Here is a 20,390-nt window from a genome sequence, read left to right as displayed (position 1 = left end):
ATGATTGGATTTAGGGGTGTGTTTGGTTAGCTTAAAAATAATTGAAATTTGTGTTATGTGTTTGGGAAATCTTGCTTAGAAACTTTTTCCATTGAAATTTATGCTTATTTGTTTTACTTTTTGTTTATTATCTTTGTAAAAGGATGGATGAAGCTGGTTGGTTAATATGGTGCTTTTCACTCTCTCTCTCTCTCTCTCTCTCTCTCTCTCTCTCTCTCTCTCTCTCTCTCTCTCTCTCTCTCTCTCTCTCTCTCATTGCTCTGAATTTATTTGTGTTGGCAGTACTACTACTACATTTCAATTCCATTCCATTTCTCTCTTCTCTCTTCACCTCTTCTCTCTCATAAATAATTTCTTTTCTTATTTTTCTTCACACCAACACCAAAACCCTCTCTCTTCTCTCTTCACCTCCTCAACTCAGCTTTGGATTTCATACGAGTTTGTTTTTGGATTTCAGTGTAATCACGTCCTAATTCAGGTATGTTTTCTATCTTTGTTAAAACTTGCACAACACTATCAACAACCTTTTATGCTTGTTCTTCCACCATCAGCAACCTTTTATGAAGAACAACCTTTTATGCTTTTATGAAGAACAAGCATAAAAGATGAAAAATGAGTTTGAAGGTGTTATTAGCAAAAGTAGGTTAGATAATGCTTGTTCTTCCTCCATCATAAACACAATCTTTTATGCTTGTTTTTCATCTATTGAGATTTTTTATATTTCAATGTCATGTTTTAACAGGAACAAAAATACAAAAAAGAAACTCAATTTTTTTTTTTTTTAAGATCACTCCATGAATGTTAAACCAAGATAACTAGAGAGCCAACAATCAAGAACAACTTAAAAATCAAAACTTTACTAACTTTACAACTTAAAAATCAAAACTTTACCTACTTTTACTATCTTCATTGTTATTGTTCATTCGTGTTAATGTTAGTACTATTGATTTTTTAGTGTAATAAATGTGTGCTGTGTTTCAATGATTGGATTTAGGGGTGTGTTTGGTTAGCATAAAAATAATTGAAATTTGTGTTATGTGTTTGGGAAATCTTGCATAGAAACTTTTTCCATTGAAATTTATGCTTATTTGTTTTACTTTTTGTTTATTATCTTTGTAAAAGGATGGATGAAGCTGGTTGGTTAATATGGTGCTTTTCTCTCTCTCTCTCTCTCTCTCTCTCTCTCTCATTGCTCTGAATTTATCTATGTTAGCAGTACTACTACTACATTTCAATTCCATTCCATTTCTCTCTTCTCTCTTCACCTCTTCTCTCTCATAAATCATTTCTTTTCTTATTTTTCCTCACACCAACACCAAAACCCTCTCTCTTCTTTCTTCACCTCTTCAACTCAGCTTTGGATTTTATACGAGTTTGTTTTTGGATTTCAGTGTAATCACGTCCTAATTCAGGTATGTTTTCTATCTTTGTTAAAACTTGCACAACACTATCAACAACCTTTTATGCTTGTTCTTCCACCATCAGCAACCTTTTATGAAGAACAACCTTTTATGCTTTTATGAAGAACAAGCATAAAAGATGAAAAATGAGTTTGAAGGTGTTATTAGCAAAAGTAGGTTAGATAATGCTTGTTCTTCCTCCATCATAAACACAATCTTTTATGCTTGTTTTTCATCTATTGAGATTTTTTATATTTCAATGTCATGTTTTAACAGGAACAAAAATACAAAAAAGAAACTCAATTTTTTTTTTTTTAAGATCACTCCATGAATGTTAAACCAAGATAACTAGAGAGCCAACAATCAAGAACAACTTAAAAATCAAAACTTTACTAACTTTACAACTTAAAAATCAAAACTTTACCTACTTTTACTATCTTCATTGTTATTGTTCATTCGTGTTAATGTTAGTACTATTGATTTTTTAGTGTAATAAATGTGTGTTGTGTTTCAATGATTGGATTTAGGGGTGTGTTTGGTTAGCTTAAAAATAATTGAAATTTGTGTTATGTGTTTGGGAAATCTTGCTTAGAAACTTTTTCCATTGAAATTTATGCTTATTTGTTTCACTAGTAGAAAAAAGCTTTTTTACATCTGGCGAAAAACACTTTTTACATCTGAAAAATGTCAGATGTAGGCGCACGAGACTTAGTAAGTATACATGTTTTACATCTGGCGTAGTCAGATGTAAAAAAACACTTTTTACCTCTGACCAAGGCGAAAATCAAATATTATTTTTTTTAAAATTAAATTGGACCTTTTACATCTGACCAAGCCCACCAGATGTGAAATCTTAACTTTATTTATTTTTATTTTTTTGAAAAACCTGCGTTTTTTTTTTATATATATTTTAAATCCTTTTTTTTAATTAAAAAAATCTAACCCACAATGCCAACAATATAACATAACTTGCATCAAGAACATAATACTAAAATTCAACATTCAATATCCATAGCCAAATTCAACATATATATAGTAATAATGTCATTAAAGTACAACCACATTGTAATCCAAAATACAAAACATCATAATAAAGACAAATTCCAACACTTATTACTAGATTGTCAAAAGGCTAGCACCAAAAATTTATAATGTCAAAATAACTTTGTACATTGTGTCAAAACTGTACATAAAAAACTACAGAACTGGAAAACAAAAATACATTGTGTCAAACCTGTGTTATAATTAATGAACTAAATCTCAGTGCCTTCAATTGCTCCATAATCGATTCAATTTGCTGAAAGCATCAACATCTGAAAGATGTAGATTGAAAATGAAAATAGACATAAGAAGACATTGCAAATGAAAAACTGAGACAAACAAAGGGCAATGGTTGATGCAAATTCAGAAATCAGAAATGATACATCGTAAAAGAGAAGGGAGAAAGAGTAAGAACTTACTGGTAAGTTACATAAGCAAAAGCGAGATTGTTACTCTTATATTCCTATAAAACTATGATTCATGATTATAATATTTGAAATTAAAGAGTGTGCTATATCTAATCCACTCCAATGAGTATCTTCCTTCACCACCTCATTTTAGTACCTGAAAAGTGAAAAGTCATGAGAATATCTCAATATTCCCAAAGGAACATTATTCATTTGTTGTAACATTGGATAACTCCAAGCCTACTGTAAAACGCTATGCAATAACATTCTAACTCAAGAGTTTTAGCTTGGTTACTAAATAAAAAGTTTCTAGTTTCATCTCCAAACAAAGCAAATTTAATTGAGTTACTAAATAATTAATTGTTTTCTTCTAAACCAAGATCATTCTCTTTTTAAAATAGCATCAAAATTTTGAAAAGAAGCATAATAGATATACTATACATGCTAACATGCCTCGGCCTCTCAATAAAACATGGCTAGTTCAAACATATATATAGGTGATAATTGTCTTTACTTTATAAATATATATATTCGGACCATCTTCCAACATATGTGAGACACTCTTAACAAAGTGGATATCGCTAAAATAAAAAAAAAGTAGAGATTCACTCTATTTCTTCTATTAAATTGACATCGTCATTACTATGATGATTTGGATATGTATAATATCTAAAGATCAATTTTTATCTAATGATCATCAGTATGTCTCATATTTTTCTTCTTTCTCTACCCGTTGCTATCACTGTTCTATGTCCACAAATCATAAACCTTTAAATTTCAGTATTATTTTTGATGAGTTGGAGCTTTGAAAAATAAGGCATTCCAAGTCATAAAGTACATATATTATTCAGAAACCTATCTATGTCATCCTAAAATCATTTGTGATTCATGCCTTGAATGGTACGTTTTATACCCAATAATTCAAGAGGCATGCGCTCTTCACAATTCAAGTCAAACTAAAACTTCCCAAATGAGTTCCAAAGTATAGTTTTATTGAACAATTTCTTAGCTTTTTTCTCTATTAGTTGAAGGTTAATTTTAAGTTGGATTTTGTATTTTTTTTTATAAATATATTTTACATAAGGAATCATACTATACACATAAAAATTATTTGTTGTGTATATTGATGACCATACTAGATAGTGACAAGGTTTAGTACAATCAAATATTATAAAAATGAGTTGCTTATGTATTACTATTTAAAATTTCAAATATTAGAGTAAAATATGAATGGATTGTTTAATTATTACGTGAGATAGTGTGAAAGTCATTTGATGGTAGCTATAGAACCTAAAATGGTTTCCTTAATATTTTGCTTTTTTAAAAAAAAAAAAAATCTTACATGAAGTGATGCTCTTTCTACTCATTATATGATAATTATACATGAATGAACAAGTTGCAACACTCATCATTTTTTAATGACAAAATCAATACTTTTAAAATCAACCTTCATAGATCTATGAGTCACAACATTGCTAATCGTGATTTTTTGATGGAATTGAAAAAAAGAAGTTATTACTAATTAAAATGTCACTAATGACTATTTTAGAATTGATATTTGAATCATGTCAAGGTTAAAAAAAAATAAACTTATATTTTCTTCAATGGTAAAAAAAAAATAATCAAATTCTTGTTGAACTAAATACCTCATGAATTTATATATTTTGCAATTTGAGTCTTATAGAGTGAAAAGTCAATAATTTTGCTTTTTCTTCTTGGTACAAAAGAGGACAAAAACCCAAATAATTTTTTTTTTGGCGCAAGCAAACTCAAAGTATTTCATTCATAATAATAGTAGTGGTAATACAACTCGGAATAACATCGAAGTAGCGCGAGAAGCATGGGAAAAAGTTGCTCACGCGAAAGCATGAACGCTTCTATTTGCTTAAAGCCTAGTAAAAGCAACTATAAAATTGCTATGATTTGAAATATGTGTCTACAATCATCAATAAATGAATAATACTCTAAATTATTTTGTTTTTTTATTGTGTACAACATCAACTATTATCATCTTGTAGTTCATCTCAAAGTCAATAATTTTGCTTCTTAATTACCCTCACAATCACAACGTACATTGGCAATAATTGCAATGTAACATTGCAACTAACGTGACAATAATTGAATTTGATCTATCTATTATTGACTATTGAGCAATATGGATAAGGAGAAGTACTTTTGTACTTTACGTGGTCACTTGAACTATTGTTGAAGCATCTCATATTTATAATCTTGGTTTCCGTACCAAAATTACACCTCATGACTTCAAGGATTAACTTCATTAGTTTTATTAATCTAGTGTACGTACTTTTATTTATACATTCTACTACTGTATTCATGGAATCATAATTCTACTTCAATTTTATATTTGTTTCAATAATATTGATTATTGACAGCGTCATGGCTGAGAGCATGCTACAAAGTAATTAATTAGTGTAAAATTTAAATTTTCAAAAGAAGATTATTTGCAAGTTTCATGTTTGAACGTTGGTTGGTTGGTTGGTTGGGATTGGAATTGGAGTATTAGTTGCGCTAGCTACTTTGTGTTTTAATTGGACACGACACGTGTGCAAGTAATTAATTAATGATGCAATTGAATTGTAACACCTGCATGCATGAATGGTTTAAACGGTCGTGCTAACCGGTGCTCTCGACACAAAGTTGTAAGACTTGTTTACAATATTTAAACTCTATTATGTGGTATTTGTTTTGATATTTTTATCGGTGTTCCGCATATATACAGTATCTCTGTTTTGTGGCTCCTCCTTTACGGGTATATGCTCCTCCTTTAATAATATATTTTTCGTTCAAAAAAAATATTTAGCTCCTTAACAACTGTGTCATAAAAGAGTGAAATTTCTTAAGATTCAAGAGTGAAATTTCTAATCAATAAGCTACTTAAAAAAAATCCGATAAAAACAAAGTCGATCAAAATATACTGAAACTAAAATATGCTACAATTTAAGAAAAAATATCAAAAGTAATTAGTTCAAAATAAAAATATTGCATACTTTTTTTTTATCATCAGTATTCGGCTCACTAGACCTAATCTCGTTCGTGGATTAGTTCCGACATCAAGTGATTTCAGTCCTCTTCCAATCAATTATAGTTATCAGGATCAAATTGTAGTCTTCCTATTATGTCCCGCAGCAATTATCGTTAAACCAACCAATGATTCATAAAATATTGCATACTTTAACAGGCAATAATATCACTTTTTAAAAACACAATACCAAATGCACCTTCATTGGTTTGCTCATATGGAACTTTGTCTTTCGGTTACCTTGTTGTGACATCAACAAATTATGCCAATTATAGAGAGGGTTGCTCTAATTTTGGCCAATTAAATGACCATTTAACTTATCCACCGCAGCTTAATTTGAAAATGTATATTTTATTCTAGATAATGCTTGAAACTAACTATCAAGAGTTTAATAAAATGTTTGGTCAAAAAAAAAAAAGAGTTTAATAAAATGTCCTCAATACTGATTCAAATAAATAAATAACATGTCCTCAATCATTCATATTAATTGATACGCACCGTTGGAGGGGACCATATTAATTACAAGTCACATTCCACAAAAGTTAATTCTAAACCGTTGCTTTAGCTTAGCAACTTGGTTTTATATAATAGGTTTTTTTTTTTTTTTTAAACAAATATAATAGGTTAAGTGTAATAGTTTAGGTCTTTTAATTTTTTATGTAATAAATATGATAGGTAGTTTAAATTTTAACTTGTTGCATCGTTATCCTTCAAATTATCATATGTTCATAAGAACATTGACTTGACCATTAATTTTGATATTAATCATGATGAATTTGAGGTGATATTATCATATGTTCAAGTTGATGTGAACCATGAGGCCTAGACAATTGAGACTCAACTGAAAGGGAGAATAACTTAAAGAAGGGTAATGATGCAACAAATTAGAAACTTAAATGACCAATTTAATTGATAGCTAAAAAAACACAAATTAAAGATTTAGGAAAATGTTAACTTGTGCACTAAAGACATATGTTAACAATACAAATATAGTAATACTCTCTTGTTTTTTGTGCATTATATTTTTTGAACATTAAATTCTTTTATGTTATTAAATGTAAATTTATATTTTTAGATACCTTAACATGTGCATTTGGTCTACATGTTAACATGGCCCAATGATTTATTTATTACTTAAAAAACTTAAATGCTAACTGTTACAAACACGAAACTTAATGGACTCGTGAATGCATTTTACCTATATTAAAAGAATAAAATTTTGGTGTTAATTTTCTGATTTTTAGAGTAAGAGACTCTGGTAATTTTTTTATTTTTTATTTTATTTTTCACCACCAGTTTAATCTGATTTAGGGGTCAGTTCTGACATCAAGTGGTTTCAGTCCCCTCCCGATCGCAGTTACGGTGGATCGAACCGCGATAATTTAAATTTGACTAAAAGATAAATAATATCTAACAAAAATTTATTTTACCCAAAAAATTGAACTTGAATATGAGTCTTCCTAATTATTCGTCTTTTAGGAGAGTTTATTAACCACTCGAAACTACACTAAATAAAACTATAAAACTCTTGATTAGTACTAAAAAACTTAAGTTTACAACAAAAAATTAGAAATAATAATTATAAATTTGTTTCAAAATTTATTTTAATTTTAAATTGTATTTTTCTAGTAGGGAAAAATTCAAATAGTGGATCTCATTAATTTCTTATAATTAAGAGAATAACCACCTTATATTCTATAAAATCAAAATAAATAACCACCTTATCTTTGTTCAATTTATTATCTTTACAAAGATATAAGCTGCGTGAAATGTCTTACCAGTTGAGCTATACACATGGTAACTTTAGTTATACGATAGATGAATGAAGTTAATTTGAATTTAAATATGTGAATGTTAGATTTTTTTTTTGTTTACAATGTAGCTGCAAATAAGACCTAAAATATCATGCATATTACGCAAATCCCTCACTACTAAACTAAATCTAATACCTTTGTGATGTTAGATTTTATAATTACATCAATAATGGGAATTGAATATCGGATTCGATAACTGTTGACTTATTAGTTTTGGTTCTTTGATGTTGTTTGCACGCATAAAAAACCATTGTATAAGATTCTACTATATTTTTTTTGACACCCACGTCAAATAATATTTATCCCCACAAGTAGTTTTCACTAATTAATTAGCTTAGGTTTCCAAATACGCAAGGTTGCTATTAATGAAGATCCATATAACGTATGGTTCTTTGATCATAAACAAATGTAATAAGTAATAACAGAAGTCAATATAAAATAAAAAAAAAAAAATGTAATAACAGTCATGCCTACCTTTGCTTTGTAGTCTAAGCTAGAGAAGTTATGGAAACCTATTAGACCGTGGAAGATGATTTATCTTGGACAAGTTTTCTTAGTTCAACTTCTCCGATCAATGCTTTATGCGGTGTTTGGATCACTGGCTATTTGAATTTGCAACCAGGTATACTTAATGTCATAATACACGGGTTCACGATTTAAATCCATCGAAGCCAAAAAAGACGAGCGTTCATCACGGTTGTAGATTCGCCTTCATGTTGTCAATTTATTGAGTCATAATTTTTTACTTGGCTTGTTATGCTTCTATTTTCTATAATGTTCGTAGATAAAAATACCAATTCATCAACTTTTATTGGTGATTTTTTCTATAGATTTTCTCCATTGAAAAAAAAAAAATCTTGTCCAAAATATTATTAAACATTAAATGTGAATATATCTTTCGTCGAAATTCGAACCTGTTTGATGTGATTTTAGTGTTATTCTATTGGGTTTACTTACTATTAGCATAACTTGTGCTTTTATCAATAATACATTTTTGTCTATTAAAAGATTAAAAAAATACCAAGTTGTGTTGGTCCTACAATCTCAATAGATTCGAAGTCCAAGCAAAAGAAATTAGAGAAGAATATGCACTTTTTGTTGCACTTTGTAGCGTGAGAGTGAGATGCAAAAGAAATAAGTAAAATCATGTATTTATGTGGCGCATAGCCCTCGTATATTACTTACCATCATCATCATTATTTATTTTTCTATTTATTTATTATTTGATCGTTTTCCAAGCGTCAATCAAAATTCAAAAGTACAAAAGGAATTTTTCATTCAAAATAGTATAAAAAGTACAAAAGGCTTGGTACAGCATATTCCCGGGAATGTACCATCTACTCTATAATAATGGATTGGAGGAGTAGTAATCATAAATCTATTATAAAAAAATAAGTAATTATAAACATTCGAGTCATTATTTTAATTTGCAAAAACTAAATACTACTAGTATAGAACATGACAAACTTTTAAAATATTTTAGTATTTTATACAAATTATATTTTTTTAGATAAAAAAGTTGACATAGTTTAGTGACTCACAAAGATTTTAGTTTTTGTTTAGTCTCAAACCGCTTAATGTGTAATCTAAATATTTGAATTCAAGTGCTTAATAAGTTTCACCAAATGACGGATCGTTTGAAAGAATCCAAGTTCAATTTTTAGGTGAAACAAATTATTGATCAGATTTTATTTACTTCACGGTCAAACTCTAAATTACTAGAGTTCACTTTCCCTAAAAACCGGAGGGCTAACGCAAAAAAAAAGAAGGTAATAGCATTAAAATTTAAAATAATACAATCGAATTTGTCTTTTTAGTTTTTAGCATATTAATTGATATGAACCGACAGTGTAAAATAGTTTTACACAATCGTCCAATAAATTACCATTATTTTGCCATGTCATATCAAGAAAATGGAGTGAAGTGGGGTGATGTGGCGAAAAATATGGTTGATATTGGTTGACAGTGTAAAATTATTTTACACCGTCGATGCATATCAATTAAATCCATGACAATAACTATGAAGTATTTTTTTCTTAAAAAAAAAACTATGAAACATTTTGGCATTTCTTTTTTATTATTATTATTATTATTATTATTATTTACGTAGACTAAATGATAAAATTATTATAAACTCAAACACTCAAGTGGAAGAGCTGAGTTTGAATCTTGAGAATGATGTCCGACCTAATAACTTTGAAATTTTATACCAATTGAGCTAGAAGTCGTTGACGTATCTTGACATTTATCCAACCCAAAGAATCGAAATCTAATTGAGATTAAACATCATTTTAACTTTGTTAATTTTTTACTTAAGGAAAGAAACTTATATTGATTTCAAAAGTATGTCCACAGCTTAACTCATTGTTTTATAGGCTTGTATAGCTAATATTTAATTATCTTTGATGAAAATGTGAAATAAATTTGCTCTCACTTAAGTCAGTAGGAATAATCTAGTCAGCGGTGCACATGTTGCAGCCGTAGTTGGATCCAATTTGCATCTGAATTTGCTATATTGTTTACAGTACTCTAAATTTTATTATATGTCACCATATGTATAATTCTTTATGATAATACTTAACGGCCAATAATGGAATGGTTGAGCTCTTTAATGGAAAAAACTGTCACTAGTGCAGAAAGGAGATACAACTACTGGCCAAACAGACTTTCCACTACTGGCCGCGGCCAGTAGTAAACACAGCCGACGTTGTAAGTATATACTTTCCACGTCGGGCCTTATTATACCCGTCGTGGTATGTATGGTTTCCACTGTAGTTATTATTTAATATTATGGGTATTCCACGTCGGTTTTTACAAATACCCGTAGTGGTATGTATGAGATTCCACTACGGGTATTTACAATATCCGTAGTGGTATGTATGGTTTCTAGTTTTTTTTTTTTAAGAATTTGGGATTCCACTACGGGTATTTGTAAATACCCGTAGTGGTATGTATGAGATTCCACTACGGGTATTTACACATATCCGTAGTGGTATGTATGGTTTCCAGTTTTTTTTTTTTTAGAATTGAGGATTCCACTACGGGTCATTACTTTTACCCGTAGTGGTATGTGTAGTTTTCACTACTGATTATTGTAAATATCTGTAGTGGTATGTTAGTTTTTTTTTTTTTTTTTCATTTTTTCGTTTTTTTGTAGCTTCCTGTGCCTGCATATTAATTATATGGTCTTCCGGCGCAGAAATTATACGTACAACCTAGAAATTACTAGTAGCTAATAACGCAAAAGAAAATTGACATAATTCCGAATATATTTTCCACAAGTCATTGTCAATTCCTAACAAGTTACATTCAACACATTAAAAGTCAATGCTTAACATTATCACTAATTATATCTAGTCTAATTCCAAGCATACAGCCCATTAATATGAAAAAAAACTCTATCCATAGAACCAACTAATTTACCACTAATGAAAACGACATGAAGCTAGTGATGTTGAATTTCCAAGTAACCTCATCAATGCTCTCAACATTTCAAAATCAACGAACACTTCGATCTTCATAAAACCATCCTAAAATAGTCCAAAATAAACAGTCCAAAACAGTGACGCACATACGAAAACCACTGGGAACCATATGCTAACAATTGTCAAAGCATTGTGATTATCTGCAAAAACAAAGACACTTAATAATAAGCCAATAGCATCAACAGAGACCACTGCTTACTTTCAGAGACAAACTACAAAAATACTTCAATTTAAGTAAACTACAAAAATACAGTATGGAATTTCCATCTTCCTGCACAATGCTGGAAGCCAGACAACCAATTCAATTGGGTCCACATCATGAGCAATCACAACAAGCTGGGCTTTGTTCTGCTCAATAAGCCAGGTAACATGTTTAAGACCAAATTTCACATTAATGTGCTTCTTAATTAACTATTCTATAACTCACATTAATGGGTTTCAAATTTTTTTAATATAAATCATGGGGATTCCACTACGGGTATTTACACATATCCGTAGTGGTATGTATGGTTAGAATTTTGTTGGTGGCCTCTTTTTAATGCTCTGCTCATTGTTCATGACCCTTCATCAGAGTCTAATCCTGGCTTTGTTGGAATTTGGAGCCATTTTGGCTCAAGGATAGTAGCATGCAAGCCCACTGACAAATTGCTACCAATGCTATAAACTAGCCTACTATTGCTTATTGAACTATTCTACACAATATTCCAATCACTTTGACAAAAATAAGATACGGGTGTCCGGTTATGTACATGTTCAAAACTTATATAGATGAAGTATCTATATCTCATGCTTTTTTCACTAACCTTGATTAGTCCTTCTTGAAATATGATCTCAATCACTTCCTTTAGAATTGGGAGTAATCCAGAGTGATGCACTCCAATTCCCCGTTTCAGCAAGGGGAGCATGTTTGAAACCTAAAAAATCAACACAAAACCATTTTGGTATACTATATTTTGTAATAGAAGAACCCATTTAAATTAGTTTTGGAGCAACGCATAACTACAAAGGGATGATATATTCTCCAATTCCAAAGCAGAAAAAGATAGATAAAAAAGAAATGAGACTGTTCAAGAATGCATTAAGGATTCCCATCCCAATCTCATGCAATATATGGAAATTAGAAAACAACAATGATCAAAGAACCAAAGAGAAGCAAAAATTAAAATTCATGAGTGACTTCAGAGTATAATCCGATATAGAAAAACAAATTCTTAACTCCAAATAAAGCATACAAAGCTTATGTAGCAAAGAACAGGTAAAGCTCCAAATAAGGCAAACCTAATAAATCTGAAATCTACTAGTCCTACGGAATCGTTGTTTTCTTAAATTGTAGGGTGTGATAGAATTGACGAGAGAAAATAGAATTCGGTTTAAGAGATGATTTTTTTTTTTTAAATTAATAACGCTGCTAAAAATCAGAGATGTGCATGAGGCATGGTAAATGTGCCCAGAGAGATAAACAATAAAGTTATACTCTTAACAATAAACATCAATTAGAACGTACCTGCATTGCAAGAAATTCACACTCCCTCTTGCTAAAGCTGAACAGTATAACGGGATCGTATTGACGTTGGATGATCATTTTCACCATCTTGAATATGTCGCTTTCTTCAGCAGCCTTGCCCAGCACCAAACCTTTTTGCCACTTGGCGTTTTCTTTTTTCCTATCACCATCAGCAGCAGGAACAAGAGCATTCAAAGCTTTCTGAAAGCTGTCTTCGCGAAATTTTCCCTTTTCGTCAACAACCAAGTACAGACCCTCGTTTCCAGAAGGAAAAATATAATGTTGAAGGGGAGTTGGCCGGTAATCTGTATAAACAATATGACAAGGCTGTTGGTGCACCTGCAATCAACCCAAATCATAAGACCATCATCAATACACATCCCTTCATTCACAAAAAATAACCAACAATAAGTCGATCATTAGAGATTCAATGAAATCAAGTTGAGATTAAATAACCTTTGCCACCCAATCAGCAAATTCCTTGGCATTAGGGACAGTGGCAGATAGGAAGACAAAACGGGCATTCTTTGGCGACATAACAATGCTCTCTTCCCAAACCATTTCTCCATTGAGTTCTTATAATCAACTCACATCAGATGAATATCACCTGCAAATTGCAAAGAGAACCCTTATGACTACAAGCAACCAAAACACCAGTAAACGTCAACCCATTCGGCCTAATGAAAACAAATGGAAAACTTCCTCACAATAACCATGGACAGCCAAACCAATAATAATAGCATTACTAACAAATATATCAGATCAAAACATCAATACACTTTAATAAAATCCCTACAAACAAACTTAATTAACCCAAAGAAATAAGCCCTACACATAATCCAGCAGTACTAAAAAATTAATTAGACATGGAATGATGGAATATGTGAACAAAACCTCATAATCATACTCCTTCAACCCAATTTATTAAAATCCCTGCACAGAACATAGGCACAATTTACAATCACAATATACTAATATGTTTCGTAATTTGCAGAGACTTGTTAGCATCATAGCTTCATTGTCATCTACTCCTCCCACCCGACGACGGCAACAAAAAAATCAACTAAGCTAGCAAAACATAAGATACAAATCAAGAGCCTTAACCTTCTCACATCTCTCCCAATAAATAAGCCCAGCATCCACCATAGCAAGAGTAGAACCACGAGCAGCAGCTTTGGTAAACATATCAAGCGCTTTCTCTATATTCTAACGAACACCTCGTTTACCGTGCTTGAACCGTTTCCCCCACATAAGCATCATCATCGCTTCCCTTAATGGCCGTAACGCCTCCGACCATGACCGACATACTAGAGAAGCTGATTGGAGATTCGGCTGGTCGAAGGAGGATGCGATTTTGTTGAGAACGTCGTAAGGGAGGGAGGAGAAATCGGTTTGTTCGGGAGGTTTAGAAGACTCTAAATTGACTTACAGTGAAAGAGGATTTAGGGATTTAGGGTTTCAAAGAGAATAATTTTACGTGTTTGCTGTGATTTGGGATTTAGGGATTTGGGATTTAGGGATTTCAAAGAGTTTTATGCTATGATTTGGGATTTCGAAGTCTAACGATTTGGGATTTGTGGGATTTGTGGGACGAAGAAGATGAAGAAGACACACTGCTTTTGGGAGAATTGAATGAACACTGCATATGGGAATGAATTGAATGAACAAAAGAACACACTAGCGTATAATTCTAAGTTAAGGGATTTAACTACCGTGGAAATCGCATATCAGTAGTGAAATCCAATTAAAACAAATTTCAACGTAATTACAACATTGCCACCGTGTTTACTTTTCACTACTGATTTAAGAAAACCAGTAGTGAAATCCCTTGTCTATGAACTTTTCACTACTGGTATACAAATATCCGTAGTGGAATCCTTTGGTCAAATGTATTTCACTACTGGTATTCACATACCAGTAGTGGAATCCCTTATCCAAAAGTCATTTTTCTACTAGTGTGTTGACCTTATAGCTTTTTAAGAGGAATCCGATGAGTAATTCGAAGGTGGTGTGTTATAGTTATAGTAAAAATGACATCCATAAAATAGAAAGAGAATAGAGAGAAATGATTGATCACTTGTGTAGTGTATTGATTAAGATGAATTTGGCACAAAAATGAAAATAGTTTACACTAAGCCTTTATATAATCTAACTAATTAGTAATCAACTAACATTAGTGAACATTAGGTACGTATGCCATGAACAACTGTCTCAATTGAAGAATATATTATAATTATAATAATCTATTTATATATTTCTATATTTCGAATACTGTGTGTTATCGTATCTTTAATATGCGGATAATGCGATTTTTATGAGGTTTATGTGGAGAATTTGTAAAGGATGAAAGTTAGATTGAAAGAGTTTGAACTATAATGTTTGGTTTAAAAAGTGAATCTACAATATATGAAAAGAAGATACATAAGAAATCACCAATTTGCCCCTATTTCATTTTTTGACACATAATCATTTTTAAGGGTATTTGTGTCTTTATCAAAAAAAGTCAGTAGAAAAATGCTAAAAAATTTCTAACATTTCTCAGCTGGATTCGAGGCCTTAACCTTTTAGTTACACTTCTTATTATATTTACCACTAAGCCATACGAATTAATTTGTTATATTTTTGGAACCAATATGAGTTAAATGCCCAATTGTAACCACAAAACTCCACTTTATTTGTTACTTCTCCCGCGATTTTTTTTTTATCTAAAAATCCAATTTTTTGTATGTAACCCAAATTTTTTTTCTTTAGGTGTTTACTTCCATTTTAATATTTTATGTCATCAATACATTGGTCAGATATTTTAATAAGTAATTTCAATATTTTAATATTTTAATATTTTCTTGAGGTGGTTTCCTGATCTTTAATAATTTATGTAGGACCTAAATTTATACTCAGATATTAATGGGAGAACCTATTGTTTTTCCGATTTCTACGAGATTTGTATTTTTAATCATATATTAATAAAGTTGTCCATTCTTCATAATTTCTACATGGCATATATTTATACTCATATATTAATATAATGATCTAATTTTTTGTGGGATTTCTGCGAGACCTATGTTTTTACTCTTATTAATGAAGTTTTCAGTTTTTTACCATTTTTTGTGAGATCTGTATTTATACTCATATATTAATACGAAAATCTCCTGTTTTTTGTGATTCTCAAAGAACTTGTGTTTTTACTAATATATTATGTTGTCTATTTTTTTTAATAATTTTACGTGCTATATTCATATTAATATGGGAACCTCTTTTTTTTGTTATATCCACGGACCTTATATTTTTACTCCTATATTAATAAAGTTGTTTGTTTTTTTTTATAATTTTACGAGTTATACTCATATATTTATACGGGGACATAATCTTTTATGTGAATTATGCGAGACCTATATTTATGCTCTTATTAACAAGGTTTACTGATATTTAATAATTTATGTAGAACCTAAATTTATACTCATATTTAATACGGTGACCTAATTATTTTGATGATTGTTGTGAGACCTATATTTTCACTAACATATTAATAAGGTTGCCTTTTTTTAATAATTTTTACGGGACTATATTCATACTCACATATATATTTATTACAAGACCTAAAAAAATAAGATACATGTGAAAATCTCATGTTACCCCTACTTAATAATTTGACACATCATCATTTTCATGGGTATTTTGTGTCATATTTGAAAGTTAGTAAATAATTTCAATATTTTAAAAAATTTCTTGAGGTGGTTAATTCAATTTTAATATTTTACTCCTTCCGTTTTTTTATAAGTGTCCAGTTAGAATGATAACACTAAATTAAGAAAGTGGATTTTTGCACACTATCTTCCTATTATACCCTCATCTTAATTCACCAATAAATTACTATTTTTTTGCACTTTTTCAAATAAATTTTAGTTTTCAATTTTTTACTATTCTTTTTTGAGCTATATTTATAATCATATATTAATACGAGAACCTAATCTTTTGTGTGATTTCTGGGACCTATGTGTTTTTTCTTTGGGTATATGGGGACATATGTGTTTTACTCATTAATAAGCTTGCCCATATTTTATAATATTTGCGGGACCTATATTTATACTCATATATTAATATGGAAACTTTTTTGTTTGTGTGGTTTCTACGAGACTTATACTCTTAATTATATATTAATTAAGTTGTTTGTAACAAAAATAAAATAAAAATTAAGTTGTCTATTTTATTTTATTTTTACAATTTTACAGGTTATACTCATATTTAATACGGTGACCTAATTATTTTGATGATTGTTGTGAGACCTATATTTTCACATACGATTACTTATTTTTTTAATAATTTTTACATGACTATATTTATACTCATATATTAATACACTGACATAAGTTTTTTGGTGATTTTTACAAGACCTATATTTTTTAACATTATCTATATTTTTTAACATAGGTTTTTTGGTGATTTTTACAAGACCTATATTTTTAACATTATTTTTTAATAAGGTAGCTTTTTTTTTTATAATTTTGACATTATCTATATTTATATTCCTATATTAATATGGAGATCTGAGATTTTGGTGATGATTTTACCATTGTTCTTTTTCTATTTTTTTTTTACCAAATATTATATGCCTTCTATTTTTTATTTTTTTTTTAATATTTTAATCTACTTTCCAATAAATTTCATCTTACCAAATGAGGAGCGGCAACGCCGCGACTCCCGTGCGGACGCACGGGTGTCATGCTAGTTTCTACAAAAGCAAGCTTTTTAGCATCAATCTTGATATCTGATATATTCCTCGACGACATCTTTTAAAATTGTAGGGTGATAAGGTTATCATTCATCTATCTTGGACTATCGATTGGGGCGAACCATAGGAGAATTTTTATGTAGACCGGAGGGGTCATTAAGGAGGTCATCGTCGTGGAAGAATTGACATACAAGTTGCTTAGGTAGTCGGTTGATGCTTATTAATTCGGTGTTGGTTGCAATTTCTATCGTCTACTTATCTTTCTTTAAAATACTTTTGCAAGTATATATGGAAGGTTGTTCTTCATATTTAAAGGGTTTCTTATAGGGTGGAAGTAAGACTTTTTTTGGGTTCAATGGGAGGATGTGTCGAGTGTCGACCTATTAATGGTGGTGGTCTTGTGGTCAAAGACTTGAGGCTTTTGAAGATATTTATGTTGGTCGAGTACATATGAAATTTATTGACAAAAGGGATTCACCTAAATATTTCTTTGCAAAAAGAGTGCAGCGTCAATGGGTAACTGGTGAAATAGGATCCTCTTTATTTTATCTCTTCATTACTAGTTTTAAAGAGTTTTAGAATCAATATTAAATAATTAGACTCACAAAATGTCACATTATTGTATTTATATTTTTAAAACTTTGGTAATTTCAAAAATGGAGAATATCAAAAATAGAGAGGGTCCTTGGTATGGGAAGAGGTAGAATTGGGAGCTTAGAGAATTTTGTGTGTAGTAAGAAGATACTTATACATTCATGTCAAATTTTAACCCAAAAAAAAAAATGAAGGTGTCAAATTACTTTTAACTTCAGACATCTCACATACACATATAGTTTCCGTATTTTTAAGAAATTTTCCCTGGCCTTAATCCAATAAACACACAATATATTTCAGTTTACTTTAGGTTGCAAATTTGTGTGTTTGAATATCACCGCTAAAAAATAAAACCACGAATTTGGATTCTCTTCAATTTTTTTCTCTCATATTTTCTCTCATATTTTTAATCTGATGGTTGATAAATCACAAAGAGCATAACGAGAGAAAAAAATTGAATGAATGACTAACATTGCCTTTGCACGCTAAAACCACTAATATTGCCTTTGCACGCTTTAAAATTTTAACTTTGAAAAATGTTTTTCAATTGAAATCCTTTGTAAGATAATTTTAATACTCCAGTATAATGTTGGTATATTTTGTTATGAATTTATTGAAGTTTAAGTGCACGCGAGTGCTTAATATTTACATCATTAAATAAGTCCAGTTTTATATTTGACTTTTTTTGACACATTTATATTTGACTTTTAATCATCAAAACTTAAAAAACAAATCATCATCTCTGGTTCACTAAATCATCTAATCTGATTTAGAGATCAGTTCTGATTCAGCACACTCTCGATCGTAGTTACGGAGGATCGAACCGTGATCTTTGTTCAGCGTCCATCGATAAAATTATAAAATTTTAAAGGATGAATATTATTAATATTAACAACATAAAAACAAAGGTGAGGTGACTCGGTACCTTCTGAATCTATTAGGACCGTACCAAAATAAAATTATTTCTAATATTCATGTATATTTGAGGGATTTTTTTGCTGATGTATTAAGTTTGACAATATATATGTTGATCAAATCTTATTATTTTATTTTTCATATCGTTAAAATAATGTTTTAAAAATTAAAATAAAATATGTAAAACTTAAAATAAAATTTTCTAATTGTAAAAAAAAAAAAAATCTAAGATATATGCATTATCATATGATCATATCTCTCCGTGACTTATCAGATCATTAATTGAACATAGCATATCAATAAAAATAAGCTAAACTGTTAAAAAAAATAAAAATAAGCTAAGGGTGTGTTTGGTAACATAAATAAGCTAGCTTATAGCTTATTCTATGAGCTTATAGACTTGTTTCAAAAAATTAGAGGTGTTTGGTAACAAGCTTTTTTTACTAGCTTATAGCTTTTTTCCGGATGCTATTTCAAGTAGCGTTTGAGCTTATAGCTTATAGCTTTTTACACTTTATTCCATTTTTACCCTTTAATTTAATAACTACTCACTCTAAAAAATAAACTACCCACTATCAATTATGTCATTTTATATTTATTAACCACTTCAAAAGCTAATTTTACCAAGCACTTTAATTTCAATTAGCTAGCTTTTCAGCTATCAGCTATAAGCTAGCTTTTCAGCTATCAGCTAGCTTATCAACTATCAGCTAGCTTATAGCTTATTTTTACCAAACAGACCCTAAAAGTAGCGACGAGACAAACCCCTCACCATTTAAACATTATTTGTATATAAAATTACATAAGTGTTTTTGTCTAATATCCATCAGATAAAACTTTAAAACACCAAATAGAGATTATTTGTATTTAGTTTTCTAAATATATAATATTAATTAGTTTTATTGAAAAAGATAAAAGTAATTGACAAATTGTATCTTTAAAACACCAAATAGACAGTTAAATAGAAACTCTAAATCCGACGTTTTTGAACACTTAAAAAAGAACAGAGCGAGTAAAATATATTTTACTAGACCTTATGTTTTACAATAAAAAAACTTAACTTATTTTATTCAAGATGGTATATAGTCCAATTTTAAGTAACTAGCAGTTGATGCTCAAATTATCATCTAAACAACATTATTGACTTGTCTTTTAATAAATTCGAAAGTTGAGTTTACCGGCAACACCGTCTACTACTAATTTACAATCTAGTTTTATGGATACGTTAGTATAACTCAAATTTTAATTCAATGTAGTGCTTCCATCAAACCACAAGCTTCATGAGTGTTTTCTAATTTTTTATTGAAAACATTGTTAAGAAAATAAATCAAAATCCACTAATTAAATATTCTACCCTTTTTTTAACAAAACTTCTCATTTCATTTGTGAAACAAAAGAAAAACCAAACACTACATTCTCTCTTACTCACTAATTGACATTTTCTCCTTGGTGACCACTCTC

General features: G+C 29.9%; 1 protein-coding gene and 1 long non-coding RNA gene across 4 annotated transcripts; both read right to left on the bottom strand.

The window, feature by feature from the left end:
- Positions 1–2,429: 2,429 nt before the first annotated feature.
- Positions 2,430–3,308, bottom strand: LOC123923760. Its single transcript, XR_006814490.1, has 2 exons — positions 2,861–3,308; positions 2,430–2,713 (listed from the first exon to the last, which is right to left on the bottom strand). It is a non-coding gene; the product is annotated as an uncharacterized LOC123923760 (long non-coding RNA).
- A 7,509-nt stretch (positions 3,309–10,817) lies between these two features.
- LOC123882013 (DExH-box ATP-dependent RNA helicase DExH9-like) lies at positions 10,818–14,401 on the bottom strand. Of its 3 annotated transcripts, none has more exons than XM_045930790.1 (5): positions 13,796–14,401; positions 13,148–13,298; positions 12,692–13,030; positions 11,991–12,101; positions 10,818–11,327 (listed from the first exon to the last, which is right to left on the bottom strand). In XM_045930790.1, the coding sequence occupies exons 2-5, from the start codon at positions 13,250–13,252 to the stop codon at positions 11,310–11,312; spliced, it is 573 nt and encodes a 190-aa protein (XP_045786746.1). In that variant the 5' UTR covers positions 13,253–13,298; positions 13,796–14,401; the 3' UTR covers positions 10,818–11,309. The 3 variants fall into 3 exon arrangements, with proteins under 3 accessions (XP_045786746.1, XP_045786747.1, XP_045786748.1); XM_045930791.1 differs by lacking the exon at positions 13,796–14,401 and adding an exon at positions 13,586–13,767 and having other exon boundaries at positions 10,869–11,327; XM_045930792.1 differs by lacking the exon at positions 11,991–12,101 and having other exon boundaries at positions 10,872–11,327; positions 13,796–14,363.
- Between the last annotated feature and the right edge of the window lie 5,989 nt (positions 14,402–20,390).

Source organism: Trifolium pratense, linkage group LG4, assembly GCF_020283565.1.
Source record: "Trifolium pratense cultivar HEN17-A07 linkage group LG4, ARS_RC_1.1, whole genome shotgun sequence".
NCBI lineage: Eukaryota > Viridiplantae > Streptophyta > Magnoliopsida > Fabales > Fabaceae > Trifolium > Trifolium pratense.
This window is presented reverse-complemented; position numbering and strand designations above follow the sequence as displayed.

Bases quoted from the DNA above. Each gene is read 5' to 3' on its own strand.
- LOC123882013 (XM_045930790.1), bottom strand. From the start codon at position 13,252: ATGGTTTGGGAAGAGAGCATTGTTATGTCGCCAAAGAATGCCCGTTTT. The intron at 13,031-13,147 runs GTTATTTAATCT...GGTTGATTGCAG, and splicing joins TTGCTGATTGGGTGGCAAAG to GTGCACCAACAGCCTTGTCA. The intron at 12,102-12,691 runs GTACGTTCTAAT...TTGATTTTTTAG, and splicing joins GTGAATTTCTTGCAATGCAG to GTTTCAAACATGCTCCCCTT.